We start from the raw sequence: 26,263 nt of genomic DNA, 5'->3' as shown, positions 1-26,263 counted from the left end.
CTCGTGTTGGACTTCAGCTTTGAGTTTCAATGAACCTTAAATAAATTAACTAACTTAAATAAACTTAAAACCTTCAAGCAGCAATTGGAGGCACTGGTTTAAGTATAAGTACTCAACCATCACTGCCACAACTACTGTGAGCAGCTCTGGCACAGAGAAACTCTGCCATCACTCTCATGGCAGCTCTGGTACAGCAAGAAGAAGAGAAACCACCCTTTTCAGTGATATGTTGAACAGTTTTTATTCTTCACATTCACTCTTAATTGTACAAAAAGCCCCATGCAGGGCGAGGCAACTCCGGCCTGTAGCACTGGAGAACTTGATTGGGGCTGCACCATCACTACAACTCCCCAACTCCAAGTGAGAATCCTCCTTCTCCACCTTCCTTACTTACTCTCTGTATCCACTGTGAAGATTTATTTGGGTATTGCTGGATGAAGCAGCACTGTGGAATACCCACGCTTGAGGCTGAGTTTCCCAGCCTGACCTACTGACATTTGACAAAGCTTTTAAGGTCTTCAAGGAATTTGATGTACTCCTGGTGCTCCAGGGCAGTGCTGAGCTCTATTAACTCATCAGCAAAGGTGTTGTCCACTCCTCTGTCAGCCAGGAAATCCATCAGGTGATCGTAGAGAGCCTGGAGCAGGAACAGAAAACCTTCTTAGTGGAACACACCTGGGCAGGGGTGCATTAAAATGTCCCCTGACAACTGGCACTTCTCCCAGGAAAATCAGGCCCAGCTCCCACTGATGCTTTGATTTTTAGCATTTATATTTCCCAGATTCTGCACTGCATTGGTGTTAAACTCTGAATTTCATATAAATTGTCAGTAAGTTCTCCTCACAGCTCAGTCACACAAAACAATCCTTTTCCAGCCCAGAACCAAGGACACCCCTGCAGCTTCAGGCCTAAAAAGTGCAAACAGGGAATTGAGGAGTGCAAACTGGGAGGGTGGGACTGCATAACCTAGAGTGGAACTGGGACAATGAACCCTAATATGGAAATGGACTAAAACTTATAAAAGTGTGAAAACTCAAGACTCTTCAATCATCTTGGGTGTAGCCCTGGCTGGGCTCTTGTACTGGCAAAGGTGTATCCTTTAAGGCATTTTATTCAATCCCTATTTTATTCCTATAACACTGCCTAGCCTCTGTTCCAGGCAGCCTCTCAAGGCACCACCCCAGGAGGGCAGGCCTGACTTTGGATGGAATATTTGGACAGAAAGGGCCATGGAACACTTAATAAAAACCCAAACCCAACACTACAAATGAGCTGCACCCTGGAGATGATTCCCAGACTGTGGAGTCATCAGGGGAAGGGTCAAGGATGACACAGGCCAAGCTCTGCCTGTCCCTCTACCCAGGGGTGAGCTAACACTTTGGAAAAGGATCTGATGTACAGGTTTCTTTGAAAGGCTTAAATGTTACAGTCATGAACTTGGCTTTTTCCTTTTCATATCTATTTTAAGTTAATTTAATGTCATAGGGGAAAAATAGAATAATCAGTGTGGGATGGTCTACAGCACACTGAGCAATTTTAACATGAATGCTCCTCAAGGGGATACACTCTAGCACTTCTACTTTCACTTTTAAACATGACAGCCTCAAGCTAAAAATTGTAGCTTTTTAAATCCTGGTATTGAGAACATAAGAACACCCAGATTCTAGTGTGTATTTTTAGTGTTACAAGTCTAACAACACACCTGGAAAAGCAGGACACAATGTATTTTTTCAGATACCACACACAGATGCTTTTACCCACGCATGGTGTCTCATAAGCCACATTGTTAAACACACAGATCAAAATATGTTTAACAAGTGTCAAAGCATTTCCAGAATGAGATTCCCTGCTGAGAAATCCACCTATAAAATCTGGAAAGGAAGAAGTTCCTCCTGTCTGTCCTGATTCCTGGTAATGCCACCAGCAGTGCACAACCCTGGGATCATGAGACACCCTCAGCCTGCAGCAGAAGCACCAGCTCAGGGGCAGAGCAAGGCCAGCCCCTGTCTCAGATACCCTGACAGGTTTAATTCCCAGCCCAGGAGCAGAGGGACAGCCAGTGAGGTGAGCTGAGAGCTCTCTGTGGCCTTTAGCAGCACCTACCCAGTCCAGGGAATCCGTGTTGAGGGTGTAGTTGGTGTCCTTCCAGTCAGCTTCTCCAGTGGGCTGGAAGCTGACCTCCCGAATTGTGAAAATGTCACTTTCTTCCTCTCCTTCATGTCCAATCTGAGGCAGGAAAACAAATGCAAGGCATGCAATTAGCTGCAATTAGTGGGCACACTCAGCCTGCTCATCCCCAGGCTGGGAATAGCTCAGGAAAAGCCCCAAGGCCAGAGAAGCTGTCCCTCTCCCCTCTGAGGACAAGCACAGACATGCACAGAACTCAGGAAATCCTCTAAGCTTGTGCTGCCATGTAAATCAGCAGCCTGAATTTTACAAATACAAAAAAAACAACTTCTGTGTGGTTCTGAATGTCTTCCCATGTCTGTCTCATCTCTGTCAGCCAAGACTGGCTGTTAAACATCTCCTAACATTTACAAAATAAACCACAAATACCAGTGTGAGTAAAAGCTCTCAATTTTATTTTCTCCCCTCCTTTTTTAATCCCCACTTCTCTACTGTGATTCAATAAAGAGCCCAGTAAGCAGCTGATCAGAAACACCAGGGCAGGATGTGAGGAATGCCATAAACATTTCCTCTTCACTGTTCCTGCCAACATAATGCCCTTTTTTTTTTTGTGATTAAGAAAAATAAAGAAATAAGAGGAGATTGGATATTGTGCTGATTCAGAAAAGCAAGAGATTGCAAAGAGCAGTTAAATCCAAGAGGGGCACAGTGATACTCACCTCATCTTCAGGGAAATGGCAGTCTAGCACAAGGGTCTGTTTTGTATCATCTTTTATTACTTCCACTACAAAGTTTGGAGTTGATGTAAGTTCAGGCTAAATAAGAGAACAGTTGCATCAGCACTGGAATCTGAACAGGAGCCAAAGCAACCACAGCACAGCCCAGCCAGCACTGGGTATTCCCTGACACCTTCCACTATCCCAGGATGATCCAAGCCCCATCCAGCCTAACCTTGGACACTTCCAGAGCCTTCCCACCCTCACAATACCTAATTTAGCCCCACTCCCTGTCAGTTAAAAGCCATCCCCCCCTTAATCTGTCACTCCATTCCTCTGTACAAAGCTTCCCTCTCCCATTCTCCTGTAGACCCTTTTGGAAGGTGCTAGAAAGTCTCAGAACTCCTCTAATTTCTCCTTATCTCCGCCTTTCTGCAGGGGACATGAAGGTTACAGCCAGGGGACAGGCAGCCCTGGAAAATCTGCATTTTGTGACTTAATGCTCCCAAATATCACATAAGGGGGAGAAATGCCAAAGCCTCAATACTTGAGGACAAGGCTCCATTTTTCATCTGTGTCCCCAGCATTAAATGCACATCAAGGCTAAGTCACCTCCTGCTCATCAGGTTTCTGCTGCTCCTGTGTGTCGTCTTCAGCCGAGGGTGGGATGCTGTTATTGATGTTGAATGTAACCGTTATCCTGCACAAGAAACAGAAACAATTCTTTTGAACACACCCCCAAAATGCCCATCAGAACGGGCCTTTTAAGCCCTGTTCAGGATTCACAGTGTGTGAACAAAAGCAGGCACTGCAGTTAAAAGCCACACCTCGGAGAAGCTGCTCCCTCCAAGTGCTCTCACCTTTTAAAGTTTTACCGAACTGTTATTTTTCAAACAACAAGACCACGTGAAACTTTGTAACACAAAACACAGTAACAAAAAGGCGTGAAAAAAGTGCCTTTGGCCCAAAGCGGCCACACAAAGGCGCAGTCTGGGCTGTGAGCACATGGAGGAGCCCGGTCACTGTGACCCAACCACCCACCCTCGGGGGCTGGGGACCCTTCCCACGCCCCACTCACTTTTCCCCCGCGATCTTCCGCACCAGCTTGGCCTCCGTGCCGTGCACCTCGAGCTCCCACCCCCCGGAGACCTTGGGCAGAGATTTGTGCTTCTGGATCTTCTTCTCCTCCTGGATCTCGTCCGTCAGGAACTGCGCAAAGGCTTTGTCTCCTGGGGGGAAAGAAAACGGGGTTAGGGAAAGGGGGGGATGAAGGAAAGGGGTGGGGGGAGAGTTCAGGGAAAGGGGTGTTGGGAAAAGGAGTTAGGGAATGGATAGTTAGGGAAAGGGGAGGTGTAGGGAAAGGGAGGGTAAGGAAAGAGGGGAGTAAGAAAAGGGAGGGTTAAGGAAAAGGGGAGTGGGGGTTAAGGGAAGGGCGGGTAGGAAAGGGGGGTTTGGGAAAATGGGGGTTTGAACATAAAAAAAGGGGTTAGGGAAAGGGGGATTGGGGAAAAGGGAGTTGTGAAAAAGGAGGTTAGGGAAGGGGGAGTAGGGGAAAAAGAGGTAGCGAAGGGGGTGTAGAGGAAAAGGAGGCATAGAGGAAAAGGGGGCTTAGGCGATGACAGAATTTAGGGAAAGCACAGAATTTAGGGAAATAGGTGGTTTAGGGAAAAGGGGGCTTAAGGAAAGAGGGGGGGATTAGGGAAAGAGAGGGCAGTAGGAAAGCCCTCCCCGCCCCACGTGCTTCCCAGCACGGAGCGGGTGCAGCGCACGTGTCCTCCCCGCGCCCTCCCAAGGGCGGCCCCGCTCCGTGCCCGCTCACCCTCGGTGTGCAGCCCGCCGCAGCCGCAGGACACGCGGCCGGCCGAGCCCCGCCGCGGCCGCAGCAGCGCCGTCCGCCCCGCGCCGCCGCCCAGCTGCCACAGCGAGCGCGCCAGGGCCGGCGCGGCGGCGGCGGGCGGCGGCAGCAGGGCGCGGCGGGCCGCGGAGCTGAGCGGGCGGCGCGGCGCGGGCAGCGGCGGGCGCAGCGCGGCGGCCGCGGCGGCGCGCAGGGAGCGGGCGAGGAGCATCGTGCGGGACCGAGCGGCGGCGAGGACGGCCCGCCCCGGAACCGCGCTCCGCTTCCGGCCCCGGCGCGCCCCGCGCGGTCCCCGTGATCACGGGTTCGAGTCCCGCCCCCGGTAAGATCCCCGGTTCGAGTCCCGACCCAGGTGAGATCCCGGTTCGAGCCCCGGCCCCCAAGAGGCCGCGGGTTCGAGTCCCGGCCCCGGCAGCACGGAGTGTGCTAACAGGGTGCCTGGTTCCTGGGATCCCTGACAATGGAATGGACAGGGATGGCACGGACACAGCACCCGTGCAGGTCCCTTCTCGGGTGAACTCACAGACAGAGCTTTAGGAATGTGGGGGCCGTGCACAAGTTTTATCCCAGACATCATCCCACTCATAATTAGGACTGGCACTGTTCAGGTCAGAGCATGAGAATCTCCTCAGGGAAAAAAAAAAAATGGTTGGGGTTTTTTTGGTGTATTTTAGAGGAAAGAGTGACTAAGGCAGCATTTCCTGGCACCAAGCCTGCCCTTTGTCCAAAAGCTGACACTAGTGCCACTATGGAGAACCACAGAAGGCTCATTTGCTGCTCACTGCAAGGCAGGAGAGCATTTGCCCCACCCCATTAAATAGACACCACCCCATCTGCCCCACCCCATTAAATAGACACCACCCCATCAAAGGACCAGAATTTTAACTCTTAATTCTGACAGGAATCTGAGTACTGCACATGTAAATGGCAGAGTCCATTCTGCACAATAGGCACAGATTCACTGTGCTACCTTCTCATCTTTAAGCCCAGACTGCTGACAATGAACACACTCCCACAAGACCCACAAACACCAGGACTGATCCTACAATCATTTGTTCTGTGCCTCACAAACCAACACACACAAAACAGATTTCCAATATCACTTCTTTATTCTGGAAAAAACATATAAATCCAATCTAAATAAATACCCATCCCGTTCCTTAAGTTTATAGAAAACATAGTTTTTTTTTTTAATTTAATGAATATACAAGTTGTGAAAAACACCAATCACTTGTTTTTTAAATTTTAAAAGTTTAATAGTAATAAAATGGTTATAAAAACAATAATATAAGTAGACTAATAATAATTTGGACAATTTAGATTAGACAATATGAGACAACAGAAACAAAGAGTTATGGACCTCTGAGTACCTTTTTCTGAGCAGCATAAACCCAAAAGAGGACCCACGTTAACAGAGGAATAACCCTTAAAAGCAACAGCCTCTTGAATATTCATACATCTCATACATGATGCAGAAATTCCATTCAAACAAAGGATTCAGTCTGGTCAGTGTCAACATCTTCCTCTTAATCCTAAATGGTGTCTTCAGGGCTGAGCAAGGCAGGAAGAAGTTTGTGTCTTCTGATAATGGAGCAATAAATTCTCTGAAAGATTCAGGTGTCCTGTGGCTGCTATCTTGGTGTGAGTACCTCATTCCTCTCTTAAAAAAAACATCCCACATACATAGTTCCTACTTTAACTACAAAAGTTACCTTTCAACTACAAAACTACATTTACCATACTATTAAAACGTTAATACAGCACTACTAATCAACACAACAAAACACATATAGTAAATATCTGCATAGAGCCATACAATATGCACTTTTCTGTTGTGTTGTGATTTCAGGGTTTACCTCAGAACCTCGGGTCCCTCCCCTGATAATTCCCTCCCAGGTGTATCAATCACCTCTCCTTTTCACACCTTGACCCCTCCCAGCACTGTCTGTCAGTCCTGGCATTCCAGAAGGGCACTGAGTGATTGGCAGATCCAAAGGATGCCCTCTACCCCTGGGGGACATTGGGCCATCCAGGTGTCCTTTGTCCCTTTGTCCCTCCCCTCCTGTCCCTGCTTGGTGGCTCCCTGCCCCTTCCCTGCCCCTCTCCCCGGGGTTAAAGGAGCAGCAACCACGGGCTCAGGGAGTTCTGTTGGAGCTGGTGCTGCATTCAGAGGCCTGTGGGCCAGAATAAAGCTCTGCATCCAAACCCTCCATCAGAACCGACTCCTTTCCTTCACCATCACCTTAAAGCTTCTCTGCAGAGGGAAACCTGAGGAGCAGCCCCTGTTATGGGGGGAAGCTCCATCCTGCAGCCACCAGAGCTCCTGCAGGCCTGGACTTGTCCCACACGGGCACCAGCGCAAGCACCCAACCCAGGCAAAAGTGTCTGTGGGGTGAAACACCACACACCCACAGCCAAAAGTGTCTGTGGGGTGAAACACCACAATGCCGCTATTTGATTCACCAGTGAGGGCCGGACAAGCTCAGCCACATCCCATCCAGCTATATTGGTAATTATCCCAATACTTTTCACAAAGTCTTTCGAGGAGAAGCTGAGCCAGCTGGTGCCAGGTCAGCTCTTGGCTGTCCGGAGCTTCCTGTGGAAGAATTCGGGCGCAGCCTCCAGCAGCCACTCGGCGTCCACGGGGCACAGGTCGCGCATGTAGCAGCGGCTGGTGCGCAGCAGCCCCGTGAACACCACGCAGGCGGGCTTGCACTGGAACAGCACCGAGGAGGGGTGGATGGCCACGGCCTGCTGGGAGCCCACGGTGCTGTAGGAGCCGTCCGGGAGCAGCTGGGCCGCGTTCATGAACAGGCTGTGGGCCAGGCAGCGCCGCACGGCCGCCGTGTCCCCGCGGCACGACTCCAGCGGCAGCGACAGCTGCGGGCACAAAGTGAGCATGAACAACCTGCACCCTCAGGGGATACTGACACAGAGGAGAAACTCTGCAGAGTAGAAATCCATTTTGATTTAGGTGAAATGTACATCTTTGAGTCTGTGGTCAGAAAACATAGCTATTTAGCTCTGTGTGTGTGCTGGGACCTGAGCATCTCACTGTGTGGCTGAGTAAAACATCTCTGTGGATATTATGCAAAGGTCCTTTTTGCTTCCTTGCCCTGGACTATGCTAGTAACAATTCAGACTGCTACAGTCCACTTGTATTCAAGTGTATAAAAGAAGCATTTCCAGTGAAGTTGAGGTTCTAGCCCATTAGCTTTCTGACCCAGAGTCTGTGTCCCTTCTTACCCAGTCCTGACTCTTACAGTGACACTGGTTCACTTCAGAAATCCTGGGGGATTTTCCTGTGTCAGGACACTGGGGGATCACTGGGAATTCAGCTGAGTGGATGCTAGGCTAAGCCAGACAGAGCCAACACAATGGATCATCACTCTCCTTCTAAAAGGGAGTTTAAGGCTGACCAGGATTCACAAATGAGACCCCAGAGGTGGCTCCCATGTCACTGCAGACTGCCATGGGTTCAGTGGCAGCTCCCACGCTGTGCCCAGCAGGAGCAGCACTGAGGGGAAGCTGCTGCCACACTGAATGCCTGACTGCATGGAGAAACCAGCCAGCACAGGCTGCCAGCACTCTGTGGCACACACAGCACAGTCCCAGCTGCATTAGAGCAGGAAAAACCCTCAGCCAAACCTGTCCTTTTCCTGACAAGTCTTCTTAGAGGTTCCCATTTCTCCTTGACTCTCTAAGCAATGCAGCTTTAAGATTCTGGGATGCAACTGCACAGTCAGGAATTTTAGCCTACTTACAGGAGGCTGAAAACAATCCCCCATTTTCTCACTTGGGACTTCATGCACAGTAACATCAGTTTGGGGACAAACCAGGGAAATACCAACAGGTGAAACAGAAATAAAATATGGAAGTAAATTACCTTTACACAGATGTCCCTGAGCTGAGCTCTGACTTCTGCCATCAGCTTCATGTTCCTGCCATTGATAAAGTTCTCTCTGCACCATCCCTGCAGCAGAGACACCAGCAGTTAGAAGGGGATATTTCTTCACCCCAGGAGCATGACAGCCTTTGGATACCATGGAGAGCAGAATGCCCCCTACAATCTGCCTCAGAGAAAACGTGCTGACCCTTTTCCTGGTCATATTTCTACCCCACTTTACTCCACTATGTCTAGATTCCCTCAGAAACAGAAGGTGGTGTTTCTTTTCCCACTCAGAGCTGCCCTGCAAGGCCACCAAGAGCTGCAGAACAGAGGATAACACTTGTTATCCTGTGTGAGGTGAAAACAAATCAGGTAAGAATGACAGGTGCTGCAAGGAATGGGGTGCATGAGTCCACACACCCAAAAATTACTATGAGGGGTTGATAGAGTAGGATAAATCCAAATCTACTTTTCAATATGCTCAATGTTTTTCCAATGAATCCTGTCCCAGATATTTATCATGTCCAGGTATTTATCATCACATCTCAGCACTCTCCCACTCCCTCCTGTTTCCAGCTGGAACCAGGGAAGGAAGAGCCCTGGCTGTGATTACAGAACTGACCCCACAAAGCTTTGCCAGAGCTGTCTCTAGGAACCTTTGTTACAGAACTTCCTCCCATTCCCCAGATGTAAAGGATGAGCCCTTTTTCTCTCTGTGGCACCAGCCATGGAGGACGCAGGGGTCACTCTGCTCTCTGCTCAAAGCTCCTCACCCCACAGCTCACACAGCACTGGCAGCTCAGACCATCCCACCTTGTGCCCGTTGACGCTCTTGTAGGCCCTGTACACGTTGAGCAGGGTGAGATGATCCCCCTCACTGGAGATGAACTTCTTCCTGACAGCCTGCACCTCATCCCTCTGGGCAGGGGGGTTGTGGAGGACACTGTCCACTGACAACAGTGACACAATGGTCAGGATCTCCTCTGCACAGTGGAACTGGGGGGACACGAGGATGGCCTACACAGACACAACAAAACTCATCTTTAGTTGACCAAATCCACTTCAGCTGGGCAGATCTCTCTGCTTCCTGGCAGCCCAGGAACTCAACCAAACATTGCTTAGGACAATCTCGGACATCTGGGCCTAGAAACAGCTGTAAATCCTCTGATGGGCTCACCAAGCAGCTGTAACAGCACCTGCCAGGCTCCTCTCTGAGACTGCCCAGCGCACAACCAGCACAAACACAGTGACTGAAACCAACTACAGCAACAGAGATTTCATGGACCTGCTAAACAATCCTGCAAATTACAAGCAAATCTGCCTTATGCACCTTCAGAGGTGTCAAAGAAATTATCTTTTAAAAAATTTCCTTAAATTTAACAACAAATGATAAGCAGTCCAGCAAAAGGGCTGTAAATGATGTACATTAATGTACAGCAAATACACCAATACAGCTGCAAACATCCCAAATTTCACACCTTGTTTAAGAAGTTTGAAAGAGAAATATCAATGGTACAGAGATGAGTACAGGAGATTCAAAATGTTAATTTTTCCGCAGCTTTTACCTTAGAGAACTTTGGATCCAGTGGAAAGGCTGCCATTTTCTTTCCCAGGGGGGTCAGGACAAGCTGACCTTCCTTTTGGGTCACAGCTCCCAGAAGGTCCAGCTGATCAATTGCTGCTTGAATGGCATCTGCCAAAACAGGGACATTGGGCTGTGAGGTTTCCTGCCTCCAGTGAGGAATGTGAAGATCAGCTGGTTCCATCACTGCCTCCTTCCCCTGGCAATTTCTCTTTCCATTTAGAGAAATCAGGGTCCAAAATGTGGTTTATCCTCCTCTATCCAGCAGAACAAGCACCTTTCCCCCTTTACTCTTCCCTTGGCAGTCAGGGCACACCTTCACATTAGGCTGTTATACACCTTATGGCCCAAGATCTTCCTGCTCTTTTTCCCCAAGGCTGCCTTTGTAGCCACTTACCAGGAGATGGTTTGGACATGAAGTCAAAGGTGAGCACATTGGGAATTTTCAGGGCCAGGAGCTGAAGCACCACACTGGCCAGGTTACACCTGCATAGGCAGAAAAAAAACTGAGATAGTTCTTTTATTTTTTACATAAAAGCTGAGATAGAGTCTCAGGCCTGTGCTGCAGCTTGACAGACACAAGTCTGATGCTGCTGGTGAAGCCTTACTTCCTAAACCAGGAAGAGGCAAGTCCAAAATCTGGAGGACAGTCAGAACTATTGCTTTATGTGTTTGGAGACTCAGTGCTCAACTGTCCACCCTGAGCAAACATTTCCCAGTTTTTCTGTTTAATCCCCACACTTCCATTTTTCTCAAGTCACCCCGCCAGCCCCTAGATCAGTTTTGCTGCTCAGTTCTTCCCAGAGCTGTAAAAGAGGTGTGGCAAGGAGTGTAATGGCTCTGTCCTCACCTCTGTATCTCAGGTGTTGTCATCTCCTCAAACTTCTCAAAGTCCTCCTCTGTGTAGAGCCGGTAGCAGACCCCGCTCTGCTGCCTGCCTGCTCTGCCCGTGCGCTGCCAAGCCTGGGCCTTGGACACCTGCTGCACTGCCAGCACCTCCAGGCCAGTGTCTGGGCATGGAAAAGCATCACCTCAGTCAGTGCCTGAGGAAGGCACAGCTTTGGAAAACACAGAGGATGAGCAGTAAGAATTCCCAGGGTTTGGCACTCAAATCCGCTCAGAACTCACTTGGTTCAGCACAGTGAATTTCAGCACTGTGTTTCACTTGGTTCAGCGCTGTGAACTATCCCATGCTGTGTCCATGAAGAGAAGATTCACATTTGACAGATTTTTTTACCCTCTCATGGCTGATACTCAAAAAATCCCACAAAAACACCACCAAACCCCAAACCTGGGACATTAATTTAAACAGCATGGAGGGTGTCTGAAATCCTCTTTCAGTGAGGCTTGTGGCCTCCAGTAACTTCTACAAACCCAAACCCAATTTTGCCCCTGTTCCTCCTCAGAATTCCTCACCAGGGCTGTACTTCTTGGCTTTGACCATGCCTGTGTCCACAACAAATTTTATGCCAGCAATGGTGATGGAGGTCTCTGCGATGTTGGTGGACAGGATCACTTTGCGACAGCCCTGGGAGGAAGGAAAAAATCAATCCCAGGCCAAGGCCACCTCAGAGCAGCTGCAACACAGAAATTCTGCTGCTTTTGGCCTGTGTGGGCCAAGCCCTGCCCTACATTGTGAGCACAAACTGTGCTTGCTGTGCCAGCTCTCAGAAACCAAGGTAATCCTCAGTTTCTAATCAGTTTCTAAAACATTCTTCTGCATTTGCAAGAAAGCACACCACCAGAACAGCTGTTCTCAACACATCTTCCAACAATTTTGGTTTCACTTCTGGCACAACATTTGTGTTCTTATTTATCTGTTGAGTAGGTAAAAAAGAGCCTGAGGCAGCATGAATTCCTTTCTTATGGTCCTAAAAAACATTCTCAGTTTTCAGCTTACTCAGTATTTCCCCCATTAGCTGTTGTAGCTTTTTTGTGATATGGACAAAAAATTCCTATGAAATGGAGGAAAGTTAAATTCCTGTGCCTTCTAATCCTTCCTTCTTTTTATGATCCCACATGACTTACTGAATGCATCTGGTAAAACCATCACAGTTACAGTGTTTTATACCTCTGGAACCACCCAGCCTAAAGCCAACAGAGACTATTGTCACTGTTATATTTTCTGGAAAAATCCCTTTGCCCAGGATTCTTCTCCTGGGAAGCTGAGAAGGCTCAGAGAAAAAGGAAAACAATATTATCTCATTTGCTTCTCCTGTGTTTTGCTGCTTTGGATTGTGTTTAGACATTGTTTACCAAGAGGTGGTTGTTTCATGGGTTTCATGTGAATTGTTTTGACTTAATGATCAATCACTGTCAGGCTGTGTTGAGACTCTGGAAGGAGTCACAAATTTTCATTATTATCTTTGCAGCCTTCTGTAACTATCCTTTCTGTATTCTTTAGTATAGTTTAGTATAATATTCTTTAATATAATATAGTATCTTAAAATAATAAATTAACCTTCTAAGAACACAGAGTCAGATGCATCATTCCTCCCTTCATCTGGGAACCCCACAAACACAAGAAACTCATGATTGCTATCAGTCCAGACTGCTTTAGCCTCTTAAAGCCCACATGTTTCATCCAAAGACCCATTGAAGCCAAACCCCTCCTATTCCCTCACCTCAGGGGTGGGTTTGAAGGCACGGAGCTGTTGGGAGTGGGGCAGAGAAGCATAAAGGGGCAGCACTGTCATCCGTGGGCAGCCCTCGGGGAGGTGCTGGGCAACGTCTCGGCAGGTTTTGGTCATTGCTTCAATTTCTTCCTGCCCAGTCAGGAACACCAGGATGTCCTGGCATGCAGGGGCTTCCTAAAGCCAGAGGACAAAGGAAGTTAGGAGGGTTTGGGTAGAAAAGGAGAACTGAGATTGGTAATGAGATGTGGATCTGGCAGTCACTGAAGCAGGCTAAGAAGAAAAAGAAGATACACATGTGGTGCAAGGATGCAACAGCCAGAATTCCCAATGGATTCACCAGAGACAAAGAGTAAACCACATTTTCAGAGATCAGGAGTTAAAAGGATGGAGGAATTGCTGTGTCCTCAAATAACTGTCCATGCCAGGCAGAGAGGGTCAGCAAGCACTCAGGTACAGAGAACTCAGGTGAGGGGAACATTCAGGTTTTAGGCATGAGCTGACATTATAGAGCTTTGCTTGGCAGCCTCCCTTCAGCTCCAGCCTGGACATATAGGTCCCAAATCCCAACAGCAGCAGCAACTTCAAAGCACGAAATGCAGTTTAATGAAACAACACAACAACCCAGGTGTTTGGCAGTCAAACATCCCAGCACAAAACACCAACCCCTGGCCCCAGAGGGACACAAACATGCAGAGACCCTCATACCTGGTGGATTTGGAAGATGGACACCAGTGCTGCCTGCAGGTAGTCACTCTGCCTCTCCTTGGTGTAGAAGATGTCAATGGGATGCTGCCGGCCCTCCAGATAGATGACAGGAGCTCCACTGAAGTACTGGGAGAACAGGTCAACATCCATGGTGGCTGACATGACAATCACCTTCAGGGAGAGCACAGCATGGGTCAGCACTGCAGCTCCCCTCCAGCTGGACACCAACGAGTCAGGACCAGCCAAAAGTCAGCTTCTGGATCCTGAGAACCATGCTCAGAACAGACTTTGGGACAGAGGAGAGTGATCTCCCCTCATTAAAGCCATCAGCTTTTTAACACAAGCAGAAAATGGTGTGACAGAATAGGCTGGTGTGTGGAACAAGGCCATACAAAGCCCCCTGGCAGACCAATGTGCTTTCACAGAAATTCCTGACATGTCCACCTATCCCACGTGCAGTGCCCTACCTGGGAATGAGCATGTCCCATCAGGCAGAGCTCCTGCAGCTGGAGTGATCTCAGCAGCAGTGCCAAAAACTCCCTAGCACTCTGTCTGGGGCTTTTGTGGAATAAAGGTATCATGAGATACCTTGTTCAGAGGTGTCATAACAGGCCCAGACACCATAAGTCAGACACCCTTAATTACTGGGATTTAAAGTGACTTTTTAGGAACAGAAAAATGGTCAAAGCTGAAATTCCAAACCCTTTGGAATGAACTGACATTACAGCTTTCATGCTAGTCCTTTCATGCTGGCTCCTCCCCCTCATAATCACAGCGAGCCAAAACCACCTAGAACAAGAACCCATCAACCACAAACAAATCTTTGCCACAACAGTAATCCTTGGAAGGCCCCAGGAGATGCTCAGAGCACCCAGAGCCCAGCCCCACCCCGCCCTTCACCGCCATCCTGAATGAACACACTTTCAGTGGCCGCAGCCCTCGCTCCTTTCGCTTCTTCTGAGCGGCTTTGACCACCCCAAAGAGCACATCCGTGTGGATGGTCCTCTCGTGGGCCTCGTCCAGGATGGCCACGCTGTACTTGTGCAGCAGGGGGTCCCCGATGGCCTCGCGCAGCAGCATCCCGTCCGTCAGGAACCGCAGCCGCGTCTGCGCGCACGAGCAGTCGTCGAAGCGCACCGTGTAGCCAACCTGGGTGAGGGAGCATGGGCAGCATGGGCACACAGACTGGCATTGCACACTGCCATCGTGCCACAGGGAAGGGCCACACACCCCCTGGTCACTGCACTGGACTGAGCCAACCAGAAGTGCATGGAAAGCAGAGCAGTTTATCTGCTGTGAGCAGTTCCTCTTCCAAATGTAGCAGGCCACGCAAATTATACTCCCAACATCTGTGGTTGGCTTCTTCCTAGCTAGAAGTTCATGGTAAATGCCCCCCAAGTTCAGTTTGGTTTTTCTTTCCTTTTCCCCTTCCTTTCCCCTTTCCTTCCCTTTTCCTTTTCCCTTTGCTTTCCTCCTCAAAATGATTCCAGGCTCTCCAAGGATTTTATACAGGAGAAGACCTTCTCCCCTGCCTTTCTCCCCCAGACCTGCACTAATTCAGCACTCTGCTCTCCCTGACACTGATTCCTGACACAGGGAGTAATGGAAGAGAGCACAATATTTTTTTTTGTTTTATTCATTAATCAATATTTTTGCAAATGGAACAAGCCAGATCAAGAAGTACAATGCCACAGAGACAGACCATGCCCACCCTGTCATGGGACAGGTAAAGAGCCATTTCCGTCCACTCATTTAATTACAGAATCACAGAATATCCTGAGCTGGAAGGGACCCTCAGGGATCATCCAGCCCAGCTCCTGGCCCTGCACAGACACCCAACAATCCCACCCTGGGCATCCCTGGAGCTCTGTCCTAACTCTCCTGGAGCTCTGGCAGCCTTGGGGCTGTGCCCATTCCCTGGGGAGCCTGGGCAGTGCCCAGCACCCCCAGGGGAAACACTTCTCCCTCATATCTAACCAAGACTTCCCCTGACACAGCTCCAGCTGCTCCCTCAGGTCCTGTCTGTGGCCACAGAGAAAAGAAATTGGAGCTGCCCCTCGGGAGGAAGCTGCAGACCAAATTGTCCACTTCTCCAGCTGAGCAGACCAAGTGCTCTCAGCCATTCCTATTATGTGGCCCCTCCTGACCCTTCACCTTCTTTGTGTCACTCCTTTGAGCACTCCCTGACAGCTTTTACACTCTCATTCCATTGTGGCACCCAAAAAAATTATGAAATTAAGACTATCATCCCTGTGCCTGGTTATTACTGTACCCACTGCAACCTGACAGGGCGCCATCCCCAGAGCAGCACCAAACCAAAATGTATCTGCAGAATTAATCTGCAGATAACCTACCAGCTTGCCCAGCTCTGTCCTCTTCTCCTCAGCAACCCTGGCAGCCAGGGTGACAGCTGCCACCCTGCGGGGCTGGGTCACAGCGATGACACCGGGCTGGCCAATCCCCGCCTCGTACAGGAACTGAGGCAGCTGGGTGGTCTTCCCCGAGCCTGTTTCTCCTAGGGAGTACCAAAGGAATAGAGTTTGTCCCCCACACTTTTATAGCATTGTCAAACTGGGGTTTTTATGGTAACTTTTAGCCCTATTTGAGGATGGAGAAGCTGAAGACAGAGAGGGAAAGTCCCACCACAAAGAGTGGCAGGTCAGAGATGGCACCCAACGCCCTCCTCGCCCACTCCTCTGCAGAGCTCCAGCCACACTCTGGTTCACAAACCCACTCCAGCCTCTCTGCAGGTGAAGTGTCTGTGCTGTGACAATAACAGGACCGACACACAAAGCATTTTTCACTTAATTACAATAAATGCTGTGTCTTTACCAGGTGGGAAGTTGTACATCTTCAGCTCCTGAAAAGTCTAACAAAAAGCTTTTTCGTTTGCAGAGCAGAAAAATATAATCAAATCAGTGAAAGCATAATAAAATCATTGAAAATGTAAATGAGGAGAGTCTTCAGAAGGGGAAGAAGGGGAGAGCTTGGCCATCTGGCTTTGACTGAATTCCAGGCAGACAGCGAAAGGAGAGGGAAATACTTTTGCCTTCTCCACAAAATAATAAAATCAGTGAAAATGTAAATGAGGAGAGTTTTCAGAAGAGGAGAGCTTGGCCACTTAGCTTTGACTGAACTTCACACAGACAGCGAAAGGAGAGGGAAACACTTTCACGTGCTCCACAGAAACCCCGGCTGCCAAAGCACAGAAGCCATTCCCTGCTCACCACGCTCCAGATTTACACCCAGCCCGTTTCTGGGCAGCTTTCCCAGCTGGGGGCCCTGTTCCCGGCACTCACCGATGAGCACGGCAGTGTCGAGGCGGCGCAGCCGGGCCAGCAGCGGCCCGCGGGCCCCGGAGATGGGCAGGGAGCGCCGCTGCACGTGTGCGGGCGGCGCGGCGCTCTGGGGCTGCGTGCCGGGAGGCGCCGCCTTGAACCGCTTGGCCGGAGGCTCCTGCCTGTCCTGAGCCATCGCCCCTCCCGGTCCCGTCCCGCCGGGGCTGTTCCGGGGCTCCAGCCGCTCCCTCCGGTACCGCGCCGCACGGGCTCCCTGGCGCAGCGATGACGTCACCGCGCGACGCTGCGCAGAGCATCCTGGGAGTTGTAGTCCCGCACTCACCGCCGCCATTTGCAGCGCTCCCGGCTCCGGGCGCCCCTCAGAAACATCGCGGACCCCAAAGGGCAGCAAAACGCAGCCAAGGAGGGCAGAGAGCCAGCTGTGAGCAGCGGAGGGACATGTTGCCATTCAGTCCCAGTAGCAAATCCTGTTCTCAAACACTGAACTAAAAAGAACACGCAAAAATAAAGCTTTTATCTCATACCTGCCTCATACCCTACGCTGAAGCAGCATTGTCCAAGACACTTTCATTCTTGCTCTCTAGGAGCACTAGAAGTCTGTTCTAGAAACAATCAAAACTGCCCCAAAACCAGACCAAAACACCTGTAAAATCTCCCAAAGCTTCCATAAGTTTTATAACCTTTAACAGATGCAGACACAAATTACCTCACACATTTTATCAATCTAACACACTGCTTGTGGACTAAGCATTTCCCCTGAGATCGCCACACATTTCTCTCCTGGACTATAAATTAAAAAAACTAAAACTTGTAGCCAGTTTTGAAAAGCAAAATGTGAGACTAAATGAGATAATCACATGTCATGGGTAAGCCCATCCTTTAAAATGCAGAATGAAGATGCAGCTTTAACTTTAATCCATTATGATATAATCAATAAAACCCCACCTGATACTTTCTATGGTGATTTAAGAACAACTGACCATGATGAGCTGAACTGAGCTCCAAATTCCTATGTGGCTGCTCAGAGATATTTATAATCAATGCAGCTTTAAGCTAAATGCCACTCAGCCTCACTGGCCTGTGCTGGACACAACAAACTCCATCCACAGACCACAGATTTCACAACCTGAGCAGACAACGCTGTGTCCTGCACTTCTAAGACACTTGTGGGAAAAGCTGCAGGTATCTCTGTCTCTTCAAGGATTTGCTTTTTCCAGCCCCTGCTGCCTCAACACTAGAGGATGATATAGAGGATTAAACAAAAAGGATCCACAAGACATTTTATTCAACTCATCATCATTTTTTGAGTCCAGACAAATTTCCTTCTCTAGAGCTGCAGGTCATCCAGTATCAGTAGAGGGCACATGGGGATGGATTTTGCAGGCACAGCTGTTTAACCACCACTGTGGGCACCTGAACACACAGTCTTTGGGGGAAAAAACCACCAAAATGTAGCCTCAGCCTGCAGAACATCCCAAAAATCCAACTGGCAGAGTGAAAAGTTGCATGTTGTGTTCCCTGCAGTTCAAAGATGACTGGAGACAGCAGCACCTCAGATTAAACAACCTTTTGCCATTGAAATAGTGACTTAGCCTTTCAATCATCTTGCAGTTGTTTTATCCAAGAATAAAAAAATGAATTAAATCCCAAAAAGTTGGGTTTGTCCTCTATAAAGTTTCCCATAGAGTTTCATGTATCAAATAACTTGAAAAAATGCTTTAGAAATCACTTTAAACAAGTACTTGTGTGGCCTTGTTAACTGAAGTTAACAGGAAACAGTTTCCAGTTTTACATTTTTGGCTCCACTGGATTCAGATGATGTCCAGCACAATGAATTCCCTGATTGGGAAGGGTGCTGGGAGTGCCTCAGGTGAGACTGCATTTCATAAAGTGCTTGTGTTCCAAACCATAGGGCTGTCAGAGTCCTCTGTGTGCTGGGGAGGAGCCCCCACGGCCCTGGTTAACCCCCGAGGCGCTGCCCCTCTCCCCAGGCAAAGCCCCCCGGCCGCTCCTCGGGCAAGGGGTTGTAGTTGGGGTCATCCTCTGGGGTGTCAAATATTGCTTTCCTGCAAAACACAAAGCATGGTGAGCCTTTAAAACACAGCTTTCACTGTAACATCAACACAGCTCACATGCTGCAGTGGCATCCTTCACAAACAGCTTGCCCAGGCAGTGGGGTTTATGCTCTGCAATTTGGAACCACCAGGAAGGAGATCCCAAATCAACACTGATGAGGTTCATCCTCTACCATTTATGTAAAAATATTCTATGACAGATATCTTGAGGACAGTCTTATGATTCTGTGAAAAACAACATCAAGACAGCTCACATGCTGTCAGCTCACAGTGTCCTCCCTCAAGAACAGCTTGCCCAGGCAGTGAAGCTTATGTCCCCACTTTGTAGCCACCAGGAAGGAGATCTCAAATCAAGACTGATGAGGTACATTCTCTGCTATTTATGTATAAATATTCTATGCCAGACATCTTCAGGATAGTCTTAGGACTCTGTGAAAAACAACATCAAGACAGCTCACATGCTGCACAGTGTCCTCCCTCAAGAACAGCTTGCCCAGGCAGTGGGATTTACGCTGTCCAATTTGGAACCACTAGGAAGGAGATGCCAAATCAAGAGTGATGAGACTCATCCTCTAATATTTATGTATAAATCCTCTGATATTTATGTATAAATATTCTAGGTCAGACATCTTCAGGATAGTCTTATGATTCTTTGAAAAACAACATCAAGACAGCACACATGCTGTCAGCTCACAGCATTTGGTTTGACCAAATTCTCCACTTCTCCAGCTGAGCAGACCAAGTGCTCTCAGCCATTCCTATCATGTGGCCCCTCCTGAACCCTCACCATCTTTGTGTCACTCCTCTGAGTACTCTCTGACAGCTTTTACATCCTCATTACATTGTGGCACAAAACCAATTATGAAATTAAGACCATCATCCCTGTGGTAGTCTCCTCCCTCAAGAACAGCTTGCCCAGGCAGTGGGATTTATGCTGTCCAATTTGGAACCACCAGGAAGGAGATCCCAAATCAAGATTGATGAGGTTATTCTGCTATTTATGTATAAATATTCTATGCCAAACATCTTGAGGATAGTCTTATGATCCTGTGGAAAACAACCATCAGAAGTGTTCTGGGAGAGCACCATAATGGATTAGAGCATCCACACAAGAGGGAACTGAGTGGGAGTGTTAAACACTACAAACACTGAAGGATTTTTTTCCCCAAAATTGTGATGTGAAGATGACTTACAGAAGAAAAAAACCATTACATATCTTATATGTACTACCTCAGCCACTCAGCAGGGGACACAGCTTTGGTGCTGTCAGCAAAGTGTTATCAGAGAAACCAAAGGTAAAATCCTTTAGCTCTTCTCCAGTTAAGTTGGCTCCCACTTAAACAAATTCCAGCTCCTTGTTTGGCAACAGGAGTTCAATAAAAATCAAGAAGAGACACCCCCCAATTCTGTCTCTGCCCAAATGTTGTGACTGAATTGCAAACAGTTTTCCAAACAAGCACTTTTGCCCTGTCTCTTCCAAAGCAGACACCAATACTCACAGGACAGACGGCGTTCTCAGGAGCCTCCCACCACCAGGCTGATTGGGAAAGACATCCTCTAAGAAAAAATATATATGCCCAACAGCAATACCTGGTATAGAAACAAAAGCCAAAAGATGATTTTTCAGTAGTTCTCCTTTACAATTCTCAAATGCTTTACACTAGAGTTTTCAGAAAAACAACATACATTGGTTCTTTCACAGAAAATTTGATGATACAGAAATACAAAACCTAAGGAAGAAAGCTAACAGCATGTAAAAAGCTTAACTTATACTACAGGACATTAATATTGGGAAAACATCTTGTCATTATTAAAAATACTGATGTTTTGGCTCTATTAGAGTTGATAAAATAGTAATATAAACTATTTTATTTCGGTAGACTGATACTATGGTCAGATATGCATCAGGGCTGATTCCAAGCAATAAAAAGCCAAAACATCAAAAGTTCTTCCTATCCTTATCACAGCACAAAACATGCTACAATGGCTAGAAATAAGAAAAGCCTAAAAATATAAATATAAAATAATAAATATAAAAGAAGAACTAACACCAAGCATTAATTAGCCCTTGGATTTGATGATACAGAAATACAAAACCTAAGGAAGAAAGCTAACAGCATGTAAAAAGCTTAGCTTATAGTATAGGACATTAATATTGGGAAAACATCTTGTCATTATTAAAAATGACTGATATTTTGGCTCTATTAGAGTTGATAAAATAGCAATATAAACTATTTTATTTCAATAGACTGATGCTATGGTCAGATGATGCATCAGGGCTGATTCCAAGCAATAAAAAGCCAGATTTAAAAACATCAGAAAAAAAACATCAGAAGTTCTTGCCGTCCTTATCACAGTACAAAACATGCTACAATGGCTAGAAATAAGAAAAGCCTAAAAATATAAATATAAAATAAGAAATATATCAGAAGAACTAAAACCAAGCATAAAAATGGGACAAATCCCCATTTTCTGTTTCACGTAAAGCACGAGGAGGAACAGATCCTCGTGAGATTGCTGCCATTGCTCACCCAGGAGATCCACAATGATGGAGTTCCCCAAGAGCAGAGAAAAGCCCATCAGTACCCAGGGCAGGAAAGGGGCTTGGAAGATGAGGAGCCCAAAGAAGTTCATGCGGACGTAGGGGTTCCTGCGGCTCCACACGTACACCAGCATGATGGTGAACGCCTGCCCCAGGAACACCAGGTTCACAAACAGCCCAAAAAGCTGCCATGGCTGGTTAAGGAAACTCTTGTGAGGTCAGGAATTTCACAGCTTAATTTGTAACCTTGTGTTTTCCACACAGCTGGTAAATCCACTTTCTCAGGTGTAAGGATGTCAAATTACTGTCCATCAAATCTAACAGGTGCAGCAGGATTTGGGTACCTGCAGCATGAATATTCTCATTAAAGCAGAATTTAATTCTTCACAGACAACACGAGCATGATCCCACATCTGAACAGCCCCCTGATAACCTCATTTCCATGATCAAGCAGAAAAAAAACCCCAAAAAACCAGCAACAATCCCAAAATATTCAAAACCACCCTAACAACTATCAGTACTCCTCGTGCAACAAACTGTATTAAGGTAACAGTAACAACATGGTTTCAGCTCTCCTTCAAAAACTTCTGTACGTTCACTTGGAATGAAAACAGAAAGGATACAGTCATTAAAAGTCCTCCAAAAAGGAACATAAATACAAAATCTGCCGTGCGACCCCGGAAAGAGCCTTCCTCGAGCATGCGGCAGTAGCGGTATCTGAGGCCAAGGTCAGGAAAACTCCAGTGCAAGTTCAGAGAGACACATCCAAACAGGAAATTACCCACTTCTACATCAGCTTAAAAGGGTTTTGTCAATTTACTGCATCACTTGGCTCTTTCTGGATACTTCAGCACAGAGGGGGAGCCGGGGGACAAAGAAGTTACCTGGAATTTTCTCCTGCAGCACCAACCTGAAGGATCAGGCTGGCACAAATTCTTAACACCAAAAAAGTACCTGGGAAATTCTTGACAATTTAAAAAGGAGTCCCCCTTGAAGCCCTTGAAGTTGGCATTGCTGAATTCCCAGGAACTCAACCTCTCCTCTGTGCAGGTACAGCAACGTTCCTGCACTCTGCTTGCCAAGGGAACCAACACAACTTGGTGAAGGATACAAAAAGATCATGTTAAATAAAAAATTAAAGCCAACTGGTCCAAAGAACAAGTAGTTTGTGATTAACCTCCATATCTGAAAATAAGACAAATACAAGGACTTTAAACATGACAGCTTATTTTTATTGTCTAAGTAGAGAAATGAGTAACAACGAAACTGAAATCTCCTTTACAGAAAATGAAACTCAGACCTATTTTAAGGCATAGGGGTCTTCACTCTGGCTACAGTAGCTTTTAAAAAGTGTATTTTTAATACAAAAAGTACACTGTTTTGAGAAGACAAACACTTAAAAGACTCTACAGCACATTTTAAAATCTACAGTGCTTCAGAAAACACTTACTTGAAAGTGCTTAAATATTAACTCAGGGTTGAAATACAGCTGGAAGGGCGTGATAAGTTCTAATTGCTGAAAAAGAAGAAAACATTTTGAAAGGATCAATACAAGAAATAATAAAAAAAAAAGAAGTAGAAGAAGAAAAAATACACACTCAAAACAGCAACCTATTCCTGCGAGCCAAAACAAGCCCAGCAAGTCACATCAGCATTTTCTGGAGCCTCAATACAACAACCCTTTAGTATTGTTGTTATTAATTCGCGCTTTTCACCTCTCCCGGGCCCATCCCGGGAATCCCGAATCGCTCAGGGGGTCTGGGGGCTCCAGACCCAGCTCGGAGCGCGGGCGGTGCCTGAGGGCGCCCCTTCCACGGCTACCCCGCCCCGCTCCCAGCTCCCGTCACGGCCTCCCTCCCTCCCTTCCTCGCGCGGCCGCCACTGACCACGGCGGCGGTGGTGAGGACGCAGGCGGTGGTGTAGGCCCGGGTCACGGGCGGCACCTGCAGGTACTCCTGCCGGAACGTCTGGTACGCCATCTTGGCAGCCCCGCCCCGCCCCGGTCCGCCCGCCTCCGCGCCCGCCCGACGCTCCGCGCTCCCATTGGCTGAACCGCAGAGCCCTCCCTTCTCTCTGCGCTCTCATTGGCCGACTGCCCAGCTGGCGGCCGTCGCTCCTCGCTTCTATTGGTCGTCTTGCAATGCCCGCCCATACCCTTCGCTATCATTGGCCGCGCTTGGCTCGCCTGCCGAGGGACGGAGCGCTCAGTGATTGGGCGGGAGCGTGCCCTGGCGGGCGCTGATTGGCTGCGGGCGGGGTGCTCTGAGGCGGTGTTTGAGCGAGGCGGGAAAGCAGCAGCGGCACCGGCGGGTTTGGGAACCGTCTTTGGGCAGAGCGGCCCCGGGCACCGCGAACGCCAGCGGCAGGACCGGCCCCGTGCTCAGCCCGCGAACACCAGCGACAGGAGAAGCCCCGAGCCCCGCGAACACCAGCGGCAGGAGCGGCCCCGCTGGCTCGGGTAACGCCCTGTGAGTCCCACCTTCCCCTCACGGCCCGGCCCCGCCGCCATGTCGGTGGATCCCATGACCTACGAGGCGCAGTTCTTCGGCTTCACGCCGCAGACCTGCATGCTGCGCGTCTACACCGCCTTCCAGGACTACCTGTTCGAAATGATGCTGGTGGTGGAGGGCGTGATGCTGAAGAAGCTGGACGGCATTCCCGACTGCAAAATCAGCCCTTCCAAGATCCGCAAATGCACCGAGAAATTCCTGCTCTTCATGAAGGAGCACTTCGATAAGCTGTTCTCTAAAATGGAAGAAGTGCTGCTGCAGCTGGTGCTGAACATCCCCAAGAACGTGCTGCTGCCCGAGGACAAGGTGCAGGAACAGTATCCCTACAGCGAGGAGGAATTCCAGGCGCTGCAGGATGAGCTGCAGCAGCTGCAGCAGCAGTGCAGGGCAGAGGCAGTGCTGGAGCAGGAGCTGCTAGCAGAGCTGGAGGAGCAGAAGGTTGTCAAGGCCGAGCTGGAGAAGATTTTGCAGTGCTTTGATGGGCTTGAGAACATCTGCAGGGAGCACGGCGCCGGCAACTTCAAGGAAAGCTTTGCCCTCCTGGCACAGAGCTCTAAGAAATTGCAGGATGTGCTGAAAGAAGTGGAGGAGAAGAGCAAAAAAATGAACCAGCATGGTCAGTTAATGTAATGGAAATTCTGAGAAGGCAACAGATGCCATGTAGAGAGCTTGCTTAAAATGACAGGGGTTTATGTTCCACTCACTCCACTCGTGCTGCCAGGATTTGGTCTAAAAGCTGTTGAACTGTCCCAGTTTGCTCCTCCCTAAGGCAGGAAGGGGAGAAAGCCTGTAAAATGTAATTCAGATTGTTAACTTCCTAAGTTTTGGGTCGCATAACCAGCGTTTGAAAACACTGAATGTTACCTTTGAACACAATGTAGCATTCCCCGTTGTAAGGTTATAGAAACAAAGCCTCGATAAGACTTGTAGGAATGTGTAGGTGTTTCCAGCCTGAAGTCAGTGAGGCCACAGGGACTCTGCCCCTGGCCAAGGAGCTGCCTGGCCGTGGCTATGGTGCCTTTCTCTGTGTTTGGGAAACCAGCAAGGAGGAAATGCAGGGAGGAGGATGACACTGATGCTGACAAGGTTCTGATGAGAACCTTGTCATCAAAACTTCAGCCCAGTTTCTGGAATTTCAGAGTTCTTCACCACTCCACCTGCGCTTGTGTTTCAGCACAGAGCAGAAGACACTGAAGGAAATCAGTAACTCCATCACTTTGTCCTACTTCACCTTATGTTGCTTTATATATATATTTGTTTGGGGTTTTTTTTGTTGCTCAGTGTCCCTTTTCTATTAAACAAACTTTCTCTTATTAACATTTAATCAGATTTTCCTGTGAAAATGTTATGAATGTTGATAAGCTCTTGTGTCTTAATTAAATTTATTCTCTCTGTACTTAATTCAAAATCCCTGACATTCTGTGCATCTTTCCACGGCAGTTTTTTAATCTCCAGTTTAGTCCTATCATTAAATATCAATATTAATTTCTACTTTAATAGCATAGAGGTTTAAAAGTGAATCACTTAGAGGTTATTGCAATAAAAAAGTGTATTGAAAACATAAAATTCAGTTTGGAATTCTTTCTTCCCTGGATTGAGAGGAGTAAGATGTGGGAAGTGTCACTTGGCAGCAGAGGGCAGCAGCAGCCCGGCCCAGGGATCTGCTCCACAGGAGGTTGGTCTGGTTTTGCAGCTCAGTGTGACTTTCCTGGACATGAAGAATTATTAAGTTTCCTCATGTGAATCATTTGTTTTATCCTCAGTAAATAGGAGACATTTTTCCTGGGTGTTCTGTGCCCAAAATAACCACACAAGGATTGGCAGGAAGCTGGACCCTACTGAGTTTGTACACCCCAACACTGCATTTTCCTTCAGAAAGGAATTATTCCCATTTTCAGAGGTTTCTCCTCTCCCAGCCAGAGAGAGACAATTTCACTGCCAGGCCAGGTTCCACCCAGCTGCAGTGCTGGGCACGGTGGTTGTACTGAGCTGTGCCTGGCCCATTCCCTGACCCCTGGGTTTGATGTCCTGCTGTGTCACCAACCAGGGAAATGTGTCCCCAGCTAAATCTGGGATTGACCATCCCACCCTCCTGGTGTGGATTTAACCCTCAGGCCCTCCTGTAATCGTCCCTTCCCACCTGCTCTCAGAAATGCCATCTTCCCACACACACTCCTGGCACTGCAGTCATCATAATCAAATATTTTACAATAAATTACACCCTGCTGCTCCAGAGAGCGGTGCAGGAGCAGTGCCCTCGGGCAGGGAGCTCATGGAATCACAGAATTCTTTGGGCTGGAAAAGTCCAGCAGCTCCCCAGCTCTGCC

At 48.2% G+C, this 26,263-nt stretch overlaps 4 protein-coding genes across 5 annotated transcripts; 1 reads left to right on the top strand and 3 right to left on the bottom strand.

Moving 5' to 3' along the window:
* Positions 1–222: 222 nt before the first annotated feature.
* Positions 223–4,909, bottom strand: C1QBP (complement C1q binding protein). The gene is made up of 6 exons (XM_064729425.1): positions 4,663–4,909; positions 3,922–4,072; positions 3,456–3,543; positions 2,847–2,942; positions 2,104–2,226; positions 223–637 (listed from the first exon to the last, which is right to left on the bottom strand). Exons 1-6 carry the CDS (start codon positions 4,907–4,909, stop codon positions 488–490), a joined length of 855 nt encoding a protein of 284 aa, XP_064585495.1. The 3' UTR covers positions 223–487.
* Positions 4,910–7,082: 2,173 nt separating this feature from the next.
* On the bottom strand, positions 7,083–17,431 carry DHX33 (DEAH-box helicase 33). Its single transcript, XM_064729287.1, has 12 exons — positions 16,810–17,431; positions 15,865–16,025; positions 14,432–14,659; positions 13,511–13,681; positions 12,794–12,979; positions 11,586–11,697; positions 11,020–11,179; positions 10,567–10,655; positions 10,153–10,280; positions 9,401–9,604; positions 8,585–8,671; positions 7,083–7,578 (listed from the first exon to the last, which is right to left on the bottom strand). The coding sequence occupies exons 1-12, from the start codon at positions 17,255–17,257 to the stop codon at positions 7,270–7,272; spliced, it is 2,283 nt and encodes a 760-aa protein (XP_064585357.1). The 5' UTR covers positions 17,258–17,431; the 3' UTR covers positions 7,083–7,269.
* A 259-nt stretch (positions 17,432–17,690) lies between these two features.
* DERL2 (derlin 2) lies at positions 17,691–23,429 on the bottom strand. 2 transcript variants are annotated; one of them, XM_064729288.1, is made up of 7 exons: positions 23,313–23,429; positions 22,877–22,942; positions 22,538–22,611; positions 22,050–22,143; positions 21,416–21,611; positions 20,384–20,474; positions 17,696–18,875 (listed from the first exon to the last, which is right to left on the bottom strand). In XM_064729288.1, exons 1-7 carry the CDS (start codon positions 23,403–23,405, stop codon positions 18,770–18,772), a joined length of 720 nt encoding a protein of 239 aa, XP_064585358.1. In that variant the 5' UTR covers positions 23,406–23,429; the 3' UTR covers positions 17,696–18,769. The 2 variants fall into 2 exon arrangements, 1 of the variants encoding a protein (XP_064585358.1); XR_010442396.1 differs by lacking the exons at positions 21,416–21,611; positions 22,050–22,143; positions 22,538–22,611 and having other exon boundaries at positions 17,691–18,875; positions 23,313–23,414.
* A 210-nt stretch (positions 23,430–23,639) lies between these two features.
* On the top strand, positions 23,640–25,493 carry MIS12 (MIS12 kinetochore complex component). The gene has a single exon (XM_064729268.1). The coding sequence runs from the start codon at positions 23,934–23,936 to the stop codon at positions 24,564–24,566; it is 633 nt and encodes a 210-aa protein (XP_064585338.1). The 5' UTR covers positions 23,640–23,933; the 3' UTR covers positions 24,567–25,493.
* The last annotated feature ends 770 nt before the right edge of the window (positions 25,494–26,263 follow it).

This window comes from Zonotrichia leucophrys, chromosome 19, assembly GCF_028769735.1.
Source record: "Zonotrichia leucophrys gambelii isolate GWCS_2022_RI chromosome 19, RI_Zleu_2.0, whole genome shotgun sequence".
Lineage (NCBI taxonomy): Eukaryota > Metazoa > Chordata > Aves > Passeriformes > Passerellidae > Zonotrichia > Zonotrichia leucophrys.
This window is presented reverse-complemented; position numbering and strand designations above follow the sequence as displayed.